General features: G+C 40.1%; 2 protein-coding genes across 2 annotated transcripts in view; one reads left to right on the top strand and one right to left on the bottom strand.

Moving 5' to 3' along the window:
• Nucleotides 1-12,732: 12,732 nt before the first annotated feature.
• Nucleotides 12,733-14,608, top strand: part of LOC139462079 (FMRFamide receptor-like) — a 54,701-nt gene continuing 52,825 nt past the window's right edge. Inside the window, exon 1 of the mRNA XM_071243584.1 lies at nt 12,733-12,806. The gene's annotated coding sequence lies outside the window, so the exon portion shown is untranslated. The remainder of the gene's footprint in view (nt 12,807-14,608) is intronic.
• Nucleotides 13,485-14,333, bottom strand: LOC139454807 (uncharacterized). Its single transcript, XM_071236436.1, has one exon. It carries the CDS (start codon nt 14,331-14,333, stop codon nt 13,485-13,487), a length of 849 nt encoding a protein of 282 aa, XP_071092537.1.

Raw genomic sequence — 14,608 nt, 5'->3', positions numbered from 1 at the left:
AGCTTGTTGTGGTCTCTTTTGCCAGCTTTTTACCTTCTCGATTGTCTCTTTCACCTGAAATAATACATAAATTGTCTTGATAAATTGTCTTTAGAAAGAAAACAAAATAATACTTTAATACTAAGAATATAGGTATTTAATGGACTATTATCATACTATTAATAATAGAACTAAGGAATAGGAGAACAAATACCTTAATGTCAACTGGTTTGGAGTCATGGTTGTGTTCCCGGTTAATATTGGTGACTTGGTCATCTTAAGTCGAAATACAGTAAAGTACGGTTATAACGAACTCAAAGGGACTACTAGGTTTAGTTCGTTATAACCGTAGTTCGTTATAAGTACATATACAGCATGACTACAGCAAGTAGTCGGGACCAAAAAGTAAGTTCGTTATATCCGTCAGTTCGTTATAAGCGTGTTCGTTATAACCGTAGTTTACTGTACGTACATGACATTGCTTTTCAAGACACTGCCAAGACTGCCACTCTTGTTATTGCAACGGAACGTAAACCCTTGAAAACAAAGAATCCTACCTCCACGATGGGATGGTATGAATTTGATGTCAACTTGAGCGTTTGCCATTTTGTAACTTCACATTTTGTAACTTTACTTAAGTAACTTCACATTCGACTTCTTCTATATTTATATCTGTTATCTGAATATCGCCCAATCAATTATCAAAACCGCGGTAATAACGCTCACTTAATTAAAGTGAAGTGAATGTACTGGTCAGAATTGGTAGGTTTCCTGGAGATGGTGGTTTGGATCTTGTTTTTGAGGTCTCTGGATACAAGGACGTCTAGGAAGGCTCTACCCTTCTCGGCTTGTACAATGTTGATGTCTAGAGGTTTTGGATGGTTTTCTTCTCAGCTCGGGGGAGGTTAGGTGTTTGTGGTGGGGCCTTTTGAAGAATATGGCTGTCACAAACCCTTGATCAACAGAGATCAAGGGTATCATAGCTCGTTTGCCCATGAAGATCTAAAAAGCAATAAGCCTCACGCAACTGTATAATCCCTTTAATCCTTATCCTTACTGTACAACTGGCTTCATTACCTGTGTGATATTTGTTATTCGTACTGTACATCTGGCTTCATCCGATTACTAGTATCTGCTTGTTATCTATTACCGTTGTTGTCAATGTTAATCTGCTGCCCGTCAGAACATGTCATGTAAATATACCTCTCATCACTTGGTTGTTGTCACGTTGTCACTCCAGCTTCATAACGGTGTAAGAATCTCCATCGAAACGTCGCTATATGCAAAAAAAACCCTAGTCATCAATATATATTTTTTAGATCACTATTCGCTGAATCAGAAAGTTCCTTTAGGGGAGAAGTGACAGGAGAGCGTGTGTATGCTCAAATTGTTTATAGTAACAGTGATTGTAGTTTGATTACGACAAATAGCTTAAAAATGATATTTTATTCAGATGAGGTCATTGTAAGATAATTACAAAGCTGAGTCAAATATCTTCGTCTTTTTAATAGGTTATATCGTAACCACGATAGTCATGCATGTGCATGCGCTCAAACTCTGACTCTTCCCAACGCATGCTGACACGCTTCTGTGTTTATTCACATGTTAGTGGATTTCCAAGGTTTTCCCAAGTAATGTGGAAGAAGACCGTCAGGGTTAACGTCATTTCAAGAACACAGTCTTGTTAAAAACGTGTGAACGTCAACACGTGGTGTTGACACGCTTATGAACGTTAGTTTTGCGACCATATGACGGCCTCTTGTTCAATGGAAAAACAGGGTATCGTGTAAATTTCACAGTAAAATATTATTTCCTGTTATAGAAATATTTTTTGTTATTTTCATTTGATGAAACTTGACAGTATGTGGTCGTCCTGTGCGTCTTGTTCTTGAATTTGAAATTTGAAAACTATGGAATTGCCTTAAATGTAAATAGAAGCGGAAAAACCCTTTCCATAATCAGAAGAAATATCTTCTAAAAGCATAGTCGATTGTGCGATTCCGACCATATCATGAACAAGTGTTTATGAATCACTATCAAATAGTGATGACACTAGGTGTTCGCGAAAAGGTGAGCGTATACTGTCCCACCGGTGGCACTCGCGAGACAAACACATGCAAAGGCAAATACCAACATTTCAATTCTGTATGTCACTCCATCATTTGCATGAAAGTTAGGATATTACAGAAAATATACCACCCATCTAATTACTTAAAATGCAGTTGACCTCATGGAATGCCCAAAGAAAATAATTGGAATCGAACCCATGACGATCCGGGTTAGAATAGGTCTTCAGCAACCCGTGCATGTCGTTTAAGGCGACTATGTTTGTCGTAAGGGGCGACTAACGGGATCGGGTGGTCAGGCTCGCTGACGTGGTTGATGCATGTCGTTGTATCCCAATTGCGTAGATCGATGATCATGATGTCAGTCATTGTCTGGTCCAGACTCGATTATCTACAGACCGCCGTCACATAGCTGGAATATTGCTGAGTTCGACGTTGAACAAAAATCAACGTCAACACATTCCTGGATTCGACTGTTGTGTGCAGCAATGCCATATGGATGTAAAGACAAAATAAAAGACGTTGGCAAAACGAACTGCCAACGTCAATGTAATGAGTCGACGTCGACGCAGCCATGACCACAAGAAAGGACGAAGGCCAAATGACTCCATTCATTTGGAAGATGTGTTCCCCCTCCTTCAGGAACCACAAAATAAGAACAACATTATACCCTGTGTCATTGAAATAAAGCGACAAAAACCTTTCCACATCCAATAGAAATCTCTGCATAAAGCAGAGTCGATAGTACGATTCCGACAATATCATAAGCACATGTTTATGAATAACTATCAAAAAGTGATGATACCTTGTGTTCATGAAAAGATGAGCGTACCCTGTCCCGCCGTTGGCTCGCGTCACAAACACATGCAGATGCAAGTCAATTTTTCACCTACAACAAACCACGCGATCATAAGGTACAAGACAAAATAGGGAAATTCACCGGACATCACGTTTGTCACTGAAGCATAAAAATTTGAAATGCTCGCCACATGTGCACAGGCCTTGAATGTTGAAACCTTGATCAAACAACTTCTGAACAAGAGTCAAAAGTAACATTCTCAGACAGAAAATAGTCCCGCATATTTCAAACCACCAATTTCTATTTCCCATACGAACACAATTTCATCCAGGTTGTTCAGTTATTGGTGGACAATTTGCTTGCTTTTGCATGTGTTTGCCACCGGTGGGGCCGTATACGTTCACCTTTTCGCGATTCATTCACTCATGGTCATGATGAAGTCGGAATCGGAAAATCGACTCTGGTTTTAGCAGATATTTCTTATGGAAAGGGTTTCTCATTTATTCAAAGAAAACGAACTGTATTAAGAACATATATATATTAAATTATTTCAAGCAACAAGAGCAGTATATTTATTTTAAAATACAGTTTATTATGAGTTATTCTATTTGATTTCTGTTATAAGGTCGTTCAGCTAACAGGCGATACCTGGAACGACTTTCTCAGGCATATTTTAGCAGTCCTTAATGTGCGCGAGTACTTTACAGATACATGAACATACGAGTGATAGTAGTAAAATCAGCTTTACCTTTGCTAATTGCTGCATGGGAATGTGTTTTTATTATGACAAGTAAATATGGTAAAACCCTAATTGGCAAACATAAAATCATAACGAACGGACGGTATGTATTCTGAGATCCAGTGTAACGTTTACGACATTTCATGATTAATGAGGGCATATTTCATAGTTCTGTTGGTGCAGTGGCTTCACTCAGTGGCTGGGGACACTGCGACCAGAGTGAAAAGGTTTGTCGGCCACCTTTGCGGAAGGGAATAGCATGGCCAGGCCTTAGCTACCTTGGGGGTGCAACTAGCTCGATCAGAGCAGACAGCTAGGGACCTGTGGCGGAGGGAAGGGTTACCTTGACGAGAGGATAGAGGATACCGGATACCTTTGTGAAGGGGATACCACCAGTTACGACATTGTAGTGGAATGTGAAAAAGAGCTTCTACCCGATCCATAGTATTCACCCAATTTTGACCCTAGTGACTACTACCAGTTTTCAAATTAATAACATTGCGTGGTCTGACAAGAAACGAGAACCACGAAGACGTAGCAGAAGTGGAGGGTGGGTTGACAGACAAGAATTTGGCTTTTATGGGACGGTGATAACTTACCCTAGAGATAAGAAAAAAGGAACAAGTATATTGAACTGCAAGAGGACAATGTTGAAAAATACTTAAAGGACACGGCAATAATTCCGTACAATGTATGCTAGACTAAAAGCTGTTTGGACCCTCTCGCATCTTTGTTTTTATAAAAAAAATAGGAGTTGTCAATTGGGATCATATGACATATTTAATCAAACCCTGGTTCTTAGATATCATGTTTCTCTACAATATTTTAATTTTGCATAGCAATCACTTAACCGAATCCTATCCGATATAAATATGGTGCAAAATAATTCTATGCAACGCCCAGTCAGCTGCTGTAGGCGATCCAATTTGACATATATATATATACTGTATATATATATTTGAAATTATCGTGACTAAGGTGGAATATGTGACATGCATGCATTGAAGCTTTAACAATAACACCTGACATTTTATGGATACTTATACATTACGACAGCTCAAATAACTTGTTCTTAGAATGTAATTTGTAACCATCTGAATGTGTGTAGAATTATATATTTTGCATTATAGGTAGGTTTTGTTAAAACGTTCGTATATTTAACATCATTCACAAGGGTATATTCTGAACAGTTCTATAGAATCTTATGAAAGTTCTTTGTCTATTTTTATAAGTAATGTTGTTGGGTAATGAGACACCTTAATTGTTCTCAGAAATAAATTCAACAACATATCTATTCTGAATGAATACCTTAAATTTTTTCAAACGATGTCTATTTTGGATCAGCTGAAAAGTTGGAGTATTTTTGTCACTGCAATTATCAATTGTGCATTGCGATTTTAATGTTAATTGATATTTAACTCATCATTAATATCTTGCAGCAGACCACGATCAACTGTGTGCGTCGGTATGACAATCAATCGCTCCATCCCTAACGTAATATGAACTTCAACGTAGATCTGCAGTGAAACAATGTTATTCCTGAGACGCCGACCACGAAGAAAACACCCCACTCAGCACCTATGATTCGCTGATCTTGCATTGTCACGAGTGAACTTAGCCTAGTAGCCGAGAATTCGCCATGAGAATACGACAAGCAGGGCCTTATAAATAATCAGCAGTGTTGACAGGAATAGATTCAGACAATAGAGTTGAGACGTGTTTACATTCTACTGCACATTGGTAGAACAACTGTTTTGAGAATAATAGAAAGGGCATGTATGTCAACCCTGCCCAGGATTTAGGGTCGTCTGTGGTGTTTGTAGAATGACTCATTAAGTGGACGTTAATATCATCAGTGTGCCATCGGGGATTAGGCAAGCATATCAATCTCCCCTGCAAACAACGGTCAATGGAGAGGTTCGTTGACAATGGCTGTACGTCAGATTACCTTTTTCAAACACTATTGAGAACGATGATTAACACCATTCCTGTTCAAAGTGTCGATCATATATACCTCAATTGTTTTTTGCTTAACAGGAAATCTACAGAATTAATTACCTGGACCACAGAAGTGTGTACTTTTCGCTAATGTTGGAGACAGAAACTAATTTGTAAAAAATCCTTCACTTTAACTGCTTACGTCTTGACATGGACGCTGCTTTGTACCATTCATTTCCCTGATCACATTAGTATGGATACGTCCAGCTTGATACCTTAAAGAAGGTTGAATACACCGAATGTCATATGAAATATGAGTGAGTGAGTTGGGTTTAACGCCGCTTTTAACAGTATTCCAGTTATATTACGGCTTGTCAGCTTAATGTGGGAGGAAAGCCCGAAGTGATGCAGGTCTCAGATGTCTACCACTTCGATGAAACCAACGAGCACGGGTATGGTGCCGACAAACCTAGAAACATAATCGGGGCGAACCGTGATTCGAACCCACTATCATAGGTTTCTGGCGTGCTCAAGGGACGCAACTCTGCACAGCGAATCGCTGCGCCTTTGACGACAGGGCCATCCGCGCCCCCGTCTTATGAAATAACACCAGAAGAATAAATGAGCAGATGCTTGCAAAGCAATCCTTGAAGTTTGTTCTCAGCAATAGCCAAGATTGTTCATGAAAACCGATAAGAACTGATTTGGTTAAGGTTCTAATTACCTTCCTACAAATAAATGCAAAATAAATAAAAGGGACAAAACCCTTTCCACAATCTCTGCTAAACAGAGTCCATTGTATGATGCCAACTACATCATGAGCATGCGTTTATGAACCACTAACAAATAGTCAAGATACCAGTTGTTCCCGAAAAGGTGAGCGCATCATGCCCCAATTCAATGCAAATGGGCATGTCAATCTTTTTACTGACGTAAATTACAGTTGCTTACAATTGGACTAAACCCCCCAAAGTACTAAAATCTGTACTTTGCTGAGAAAGTGTTATCCCAGATGTAACATTTGTTATATTTTTTAATTGTTTTTAAAAGGTTCATGCGTCATATTTATTTATTTTTTCTTGCGGTTCGACAGTTTCCTTTATATTTATTGAAACCCAGATGGAAGTAATTAAATACTGGATTAAACTTATACCTCTAGATCTGCCCTATTATCGAGTGCTAGTATCGCTAGATAATAATGTCAAGCATACATTGGCATATGATGTCAGAACATTATTATTTTCTTGTGTGTTTCCTTTGTTTGGATTGTCCAAGATTTTGGGACAAATATCATTAAGTTTTTTTCTACCATTAAACAAAGACTCGTGGGTATTTTCGTTCAAGGTTGGTTAGAAAGTATTAGATATTCTCATTTCTTTGACGTTATGCTCCATTAAATCAGTGATTGAACTTTAGAAATATTTGTAACATTAAATGATAAATCCCTTCTTCGAGCTATTTGTAACTTTAGGAGGCCTTTACACTTTAAAAAAATTATAAGATATTAGGAAGAACGAAGATATATTCAAATACTATTTGTACATATTGTAAATCTGGGTCTTAATATTTAACAATGAAGTCATTAAGTATGTATTGTATCAAACACATTTTCTTTAATATTCCTAAACGTTGTTTATTTAGCAAATGTCCTGTTAGTCACGTAACTATAAATATATTTTGTTTATTCAATTGCACTTTGGCCACAAAGCCGAAATACAGTGACTGTCTGTCTCTGTTAATCTGTTCTAGGTTCGCGAAACACCTTGTAATATTATGTCGGGAAATGAAAAAGACATTCTTTTGTATAAGGCCATGAACATCGGCTTCAGGATAGGGAACTACCATGGCTGGTCAAAGTGAAAAAAATATGAAAAGTATTTCTTTTCAAGATGCTTTCGTTTTTTTTTGTTCAACACAGTGTATTGTTATTTAGCGTCGCACTCAGCAATATTCCAGCTATATGGCGGCGGTCTGTAAATAATCGAGTCTGGACATCATGATCTACGCAATTGGGATCGATGACATGCATCAACCAAGTCAGTGAGCCTGACCACCCGATCCCGTTAGTCGCCTATTAGCATAGTTGCCTATGACGGGTTGCTGAAGACCTATTCTAGCAGGATCTTCAAGGGTATTAACGCAGTGTAAATAAACCATTACATCTTGTTTCTTCCACTGCTAAGTTTATACTGAATGACCACGGCCATTTGTTTTCCACTCGTGACCATGCTTGTCTCAAACAAGCGTGCTGTGGTAACATTTGAAGACCTATCAAGTCAAACTAAAAACGTCAGTGTACCCCTTGTGGATTGATGTATGGTGGAGAGACACAACAGATATCAGCTACCTTAGATCGGGTAGCAACAAAAGGGTTTCCAATTGTGTTTACCAATATTTCAATTCTGAAAATCACTCCATAATTTGCATGGAAGTTAGGATATAAGAGAAAACACACCACCCATCTTATTGCCTTAAATGCAATCAACCTTACAGAATGACCATAGAAATAGTTACATATTTATTTTCAGATTTAATAATAATTAACAATCTTGTAATTTCTTTGGATAAGACATTTAGGCTAAAATAGGCATCAACTGCGCTCCCCTTCATGCTGATATGTTTCTTTTCCATATGAATCAGAATTTCGGATAGGATTGGCAAGGTCAAAACAAGGCAATCTGGCCAAGAAGCTTAACTTAAGGTTCATGTATATCGATGAATTGAGATCGTTCAATATCAATCAAATAGCCAATTCCCTTCCACTGGTTTAACCACCTGAACTATACTACTCAAAAGAAGTTAAGGATCACCCGATTCTTTCATATTGGTAAATGTTAATCTGTCATGGCATGAGAGATTAACTATTGTAATATGAAAGAATCAGGTGATCCTTAACTTCTTTTGAGTAGTATAGAAATAAAGGAGACTAGTTACAACGTTTCAACTGATTCACATTAAGGTCAATGCATAAAGATTCAGAGTGACAAAACACTGTCCACAAGACAAGGGGAATGGATGACTTCAACTTTCCAATGGTCAACTTCACCTTTATGCCGAGCAATATTCCTGCAGCTCCAACCATTGGTGTCTACTTTTCACAGCTTTCGAGGTACAATCGAGCATGATCTTTCTTCCAAGATTTCAAAGGGCGTCATACGACTCTTGTTCATAAGTTGTTTGAACAAGGTAACACAACCCAAGGCCTCGGTAAAAAGCTTTCAATTTTTTATGGTAGTCATGTGGAGGACATTTCCAAATTTGACGCATCAGTGGCAGGATGTCCGATGCAATTCCTTATTTTGCCTTGAACCAAATGTTCCCGTGGTTTGTCAGGTGAACAATTAATTTGCCTTTGCATGTGTTTGTGACGTGTGCAACCGATGGGACAGGATACGCTTCCCTTTTTCGAGAACACCTGGTATCATCACTATTTGATAGTGATTCATAAACACATGCTATAGTCGGAATCGTACAATCGATATATCTCATGAATATGCAAAGGGTTTAGTCGCTTTTATTTACTGCACATCTTTAGAAAAGTAGACGGTGCTAATGAATGTCTGAGCCTAAGTCCCTGGTATCATGACCGTCAGGATAAAATCCGTCTTCCTCTCGGCAGAGGTATTTAATCCGGACAAAGACAATTGTGTGTTCATCGAAAGCCCCTGGACATTGGGCTGAAATTCCATTCAATGAGGAATAATTCTCTCAGATATTATCTAGGTTTGTCAGCACCATACCCGTGCTCGTGGGTTTCACCGAAGTGGTAAACGTCTTAGACCTGCACCACTTCGGGCTTTCCTCCCACATTAAGCTGACACGCCGTGATATAACTGGAATATTATTAAAAGCGGCGTCAAACCCAACTCCAGTTATATACTCCAACGTTCCAGTTATATGAATAATCGAGTTTGGACCAGATAATTAATAAAAAATTAGCATGTGAAGTAATAGTCGTTAAATATTAATAATGTGTATAATATATGCATTAAACACCCAGTATTTCGCTTCACAAGACGACAATATTTTGCAATTCACGTATTACAGTTTATGAAAAATTAATTCTAGCCCCTAAAATTATAACAAATTCATTTGATGTTTAAAGACGATTATGAAAACGTGATAAAGAGTTTGGACATGTTTTTTTTATCAAAGCAGTTACAATATCTTGTAAAATATTTCTAGTTTAAGTAAGACATTATGCTGTTCGAAGTATTTCCTTTTACCTTTTGAGTTCTACAAGTACTTGAAAACTAACTTTGCTCTACAAGATGCTTTATTTGATACCAATAATGTAATTTAAAACAAATCGGAAATTCATTTCAATTTGAAAGAATCATACTTCACATAGTAATGTATGTTTTAAGACGCACGGAAACAACATTATTTTTAAAACAGACATTCAGAGAAGCGACAACCGTTGATTGCCAAGCTATGGAACGCGTATATGTATAAAGTATTACTCATCACAGCTTACTTGATAGCAACAAGGGGTGGCATCGAGAAAGGCTCAAGGTACCTTCCCACATAAAGTTGAAGCTGATGGAAGTTTTTTTCTGAATCTATAAGCAAGAAAATTGCGGAGGCAGCGCATCTTCCAATCTGGTGGCTCGAGTGTGATGGTGGTTTGTTAAAGAGATAGCCGGACTACGGGAGATGTGACGTCGATCGATCAGAGAGACAGCTACAGAGGGCTCCACTAACGACTGAGAGTGTGTGGGATTCAGATCAAGTCCACGGATCGCTTTTCTCAGTGTCTAGAGAACTGTGAAAAAACATGGAAGCTAGTTTACTGAAGGTTACATTTCAAAACTTTCTTAGTTGGACTACTGCAAAGCTGGAGGAATGCGATGGGGCCGAACTGCTTTCGGTGAAATAAAGGTATGTACTTGTGTGAATTACAGGATTACACTTCTTTGATTTCAGTGTTTTATAATTTTTGTGCGAAACATAAAGGTGATTTAATCTAAGTTAAAGTATTGGGGAAGTAAAGGGCGTGATTCTTCCAGATGGCAGTAAGGATAGTTGAGCTTATCCCCTTGAACTGATTAAAGAAATCACTTCAGATTCACTAGCACAACCAACTTGCCTCACATTATGTGAAGAGGGTGTGTTTAAGTTGTGATGCTATACAAAATGACGAGAGGTTATATCAAGGCTAATTTTAACAGGTACCATTTTTTATTCGCATCGATATAATGATTGTGTAAAAGTGTAATACTTTTACATTGCATTTTAGTACTAAATTGATGTGAGGTAAAACACTCAAATTTATTATGATGTAATAATATGAGCTTGCTTTCTGGCGTAATAGCACCACACCCTAGTATGTTTGTCGTGTGATAAAAAAACAACAACAACAAACATGAATATATACTATTCAAAAATGGTTAAGGATAACCCGATCATTCCACATTTCTGTAATCATGGCACAACACAGATTAATATTAAATAATCTGAACCTGAATTGTTTGAGTAATACGTTAATAAATGCAATATGTTTTCACAAAGTGATGTCCATCTCTTCAACAAGAGTTCAGTGTTTATGTTGCAATGCAACATGGGTTGTTCGTCGGTGCGTCTGCAGAGAAGGGTGTAACGGTGTAACACGTAATGTCAGGACAATGTACCGGCTCCCACGACCCACCACACTTATCTTAAGTTGCAAGTTCTCGTGGCAATGGGATTTGGGCACCTAGAGTACTGCGGGAAACGCCAGCACTCTCACCATTTGACTTGGGTCTGACGAGAAGAGATTATGAAGAGGCAGAGCAAAGTGCTGCTGGTCACCTGGAGGTGCCAAACACCACCCTCATAGGGCATTAGCACGCAGGGGTTCCACAACTTAGCAGCTAGGCATTGTCAAGGAGGCGGCCACTTCATGCAATCATGTAATTTGCCCACATACATCACCTACTTTCCGTTCCCCAGCTACATTACCCTTCTATAGTACTTAGACATTCAGACAGAAATAATTGTCCAAATTCTTCAAAAGGTACAGACTTTCCGTGAAAGCTATCTGTGAGTCACGCTTCTTTCACCACTGCTGATGGATACGCATTGATCTTCGACATATTGTTCTCAGTCGTGTTAAGACAAATACGACCATACTGTTAGCCATTGGCTGAACTAATTAACCTGCGTCATGAAAGAGTTGTGTTCGTCGTTTTTGTATGTCCTATTCCCCCCTTCTAAGTAGCGCAAGTTGCGCGAGAACAAATGAGTCAGCATATCTGAAAATTTAAAATGGTATGAATATTCAAACAAAGAAACCACTTAACAGATATATATAGTATATGTAGATACTATTGTGAACAAAAGCGACAAAACCATTTCCATAAACATGAGAAATCTCTGCTAAAAGCAAAGTCTATTGTATACTCCCAACGATACGATGTTTATGAATCAGTGTTAATAAGATAAGTATTTTCAGAGGAACGGACCCTTATGGTAATACCTAAACACAGAACTGCACTCTATATCGGCAAGAAACGACGATGCGTGTCGCTATTCTTTCTGGCGTGGTGCGCTGATAGCTTAAAGTATCATATTGACGTATGACGATGCATTTTGGTTCGAAGAATAGTTTCCCAAGTAGATTATGTGATGTGAATCTATGACAGGATTGGCCGGAGAACATAAGCGCTAAGCTGTATCTATGCAGCTGCAGTATTAGGCCGAAATCCGGACAAGGACCAACCTACAGTAGGTAATCCTCTATGCTGACTTGTATTGAAATGTCATTAGCTTGGCCTCGCAGAGTGCATTTATGTATTAGAACTGACGCCGTTGGTGTGTCTTCAGTAGACCAACGCCGTAAATCCCCCGAATTTGCCTCAGGGGCGATTACATGTTACACTGGCAACTGTTGGTCACAGTCTTTACTTAATAAGGTCACACCCTTATGTCAACTTGGCACAATTACATACAAACCGCCATCCATATGTTTGTCATATACGCCATCTCGCGACCATGTAAAGGATGAGAAAACATGGCGTTTCAATTCCTACATGTATACACCACGCATATTCATTGTTTGTGCCAATCGGTTCTAGAAATAAAAAGGAATTGTTTTTGGAACATGTATGACGTCATTATGAAAAGTAGCAAGACGAGTGGATGCACGGATGTAGACAGACATTATGTGAAGAAGGCGTAACATAAGGAAATAGGCGTCATGCATGTTGTTGACAAGGCATACTGGGGGTAGCATTGACTACAATATTTACCGGAAAACTGACGAGCAATGTTGGAAACCAGCACGTTAATGTGCACGGACAATGAGGTGAGTAACAATTTACCTTCAGACTTTAACACATTAGTTTTATTATTACAAGAGGGATGACTTCAACTTTCCAGTAGTCAATTTTCCCTTTCCGTCGAACAATATTCCAGCAGCTTCAGCCTTTTGTGTTTACATGTTACAAATTGTGACTACAATCGAGCACGCTCTTTCTACAGAGACTTCAATGCTTGTCGAACGACTCTTGCTCAGAAGTTGTTTAATCAAGGTTACTACATTCAAGCCCTCAGTAACAGCTTTCATTTTTTATGGTAGACATGTGGAGGACATTTACAAATTTGACGCATCATTGACAAAAAGATGTCCGATGCAATTTTAACTTGTACCATATAGTCTCGTGTTTTGTCAGATGAACAATTGATTTGCCTTTGCATGTGTTTGTGACGGGTGCCACCGATAGGGAAGGATATGCTCACCGTTTCGAGAACACCTAGCATCATCACCATTTGGCAGAGATTTCATATGAATATGGAAAGTTTAACGTGGCGTATTCTGTTTATCTGTTTTATTGGTAGAACCGTTCTGTTAGTCTATTGATCTGAACACAGGCACTTACACGTCACCTACTACCGACCAGAGCACAGCCACTTGCACGTCTCCCACTACCGTCCAGAACATAGCCACTTGCACGTCTCCCTCTCCCGACCAGAGCACAGCCACTTACAGGTCTCCCACTACCGCCCAGAGCACAGCCACTTGCACGTCTCCCTCTACCGTCCAGAACACAGCCACTTGCAGGTCTCCCTCTACCGACCTGAACACAGCCACTTGCAGGTCTCCCTCTACCGACCTGAACACAGCCACTTGCACGTCTCCCTCTACCGACCTGAACACAGCCACTTGCACGTCTCCCTCTACCGACCTGAACACAGCCACTTGCAGGTCTCCCTCTACCGACCTGAACACAGCCACTTGCAGGTCTCCCACTACCGTCCAGAACACATTCACTTGCGAGTCTCCCTCTCCCGGGCTGAACACAGCCACCTGCACGCCCCAATCTACCGGCCTTAACACAGCCACTTGCACGTCTCCCTCTACCGGCCTTAACACAGCCACCTGCACGCCCCAATCTACCGGCCTTAACACAGCCACTTGCACGTCTCCCTCTCCCGGGCTGAACACAGCCACTTGCACGCCCCAATCTTCCGGCCCGAACACAGCCACCTGTACGCCCCAATCTACCGGCCTTAACACAGCCACTTGCACGTCTCCCTCTACCGGCCTTAACACAGCCACTTGCACGCCCCAATCTACCGGCCTTAACACAGCCACCTGCACGCCCAAATCTACCGGCCTTAACACAGCCACTTGCACGCCCCAATCTACCGGCCTGAACACAGCCACTTGCACGCCCCAATCTACCGGCCTGAACACAGCCACGATACCTGTTAGTCTAACCTTTTGAATCCTTTTCACGGGCATATGCTGGCTTCGCTCTTCCAACTTCAACACTAGCAACCGGTACCCTCGCTCTACCTTCCTCAAAACGGACACCTGCTCTGGCAGCATCAACTCCGATGGCTGCGTTTACCGCCCTCAACCAGCCTTACCACGGGCACTTGCTAGCCTCATTCTTCTAGCCTTACCACTGGCGCCTGCTACCCCCAAATTCTAGCCTTACCACAGACACCTAGTATCCCCTTTACTAGCCCTACAACGGACACCTTCTAGCTCTCTCTGCTAACCTTACCACGGACAACTTCTAGCCCTCTCTACTAGCCTTACCACAGACACCTTCTAGCCCTCTCTACTAACCTTACCACGGGCACCCTCTAGCCCTCTCT

This window comes from Haliotis cracherodii, unplaced genomic scaffold (assembly GCF_022045235.1).
Source record: "Haliotis cracherodii isolate W230 unplaced genomic scaffold, xgHalCrac1.p SCAF_1, whole genome shotgun sequence".
In the NCBI taxonomy this organism is placed as follows: Eukaryota; Metazoa; Mollusca; class Gastropoda; order Lepetellida; family Haliotidae; genus Haliotis; species Haliotis cracherodii.
The sequence above is the reverse complement of the archived record's forward strand: the minus strand, read 5'-3'. Positions and strand labels throughout refer to the sequence as shown.

Bases quoted from the DNA above. Each gene is read 5' to 3' on its own strand.
- LOC139454807 (XM_071236436.1), bottom strand. From the start codon at position 14,333: ATGCTGCCAGAGCAGGTGTCCGTTTTGAGGAAGGTAGAGCGAGGGTAC.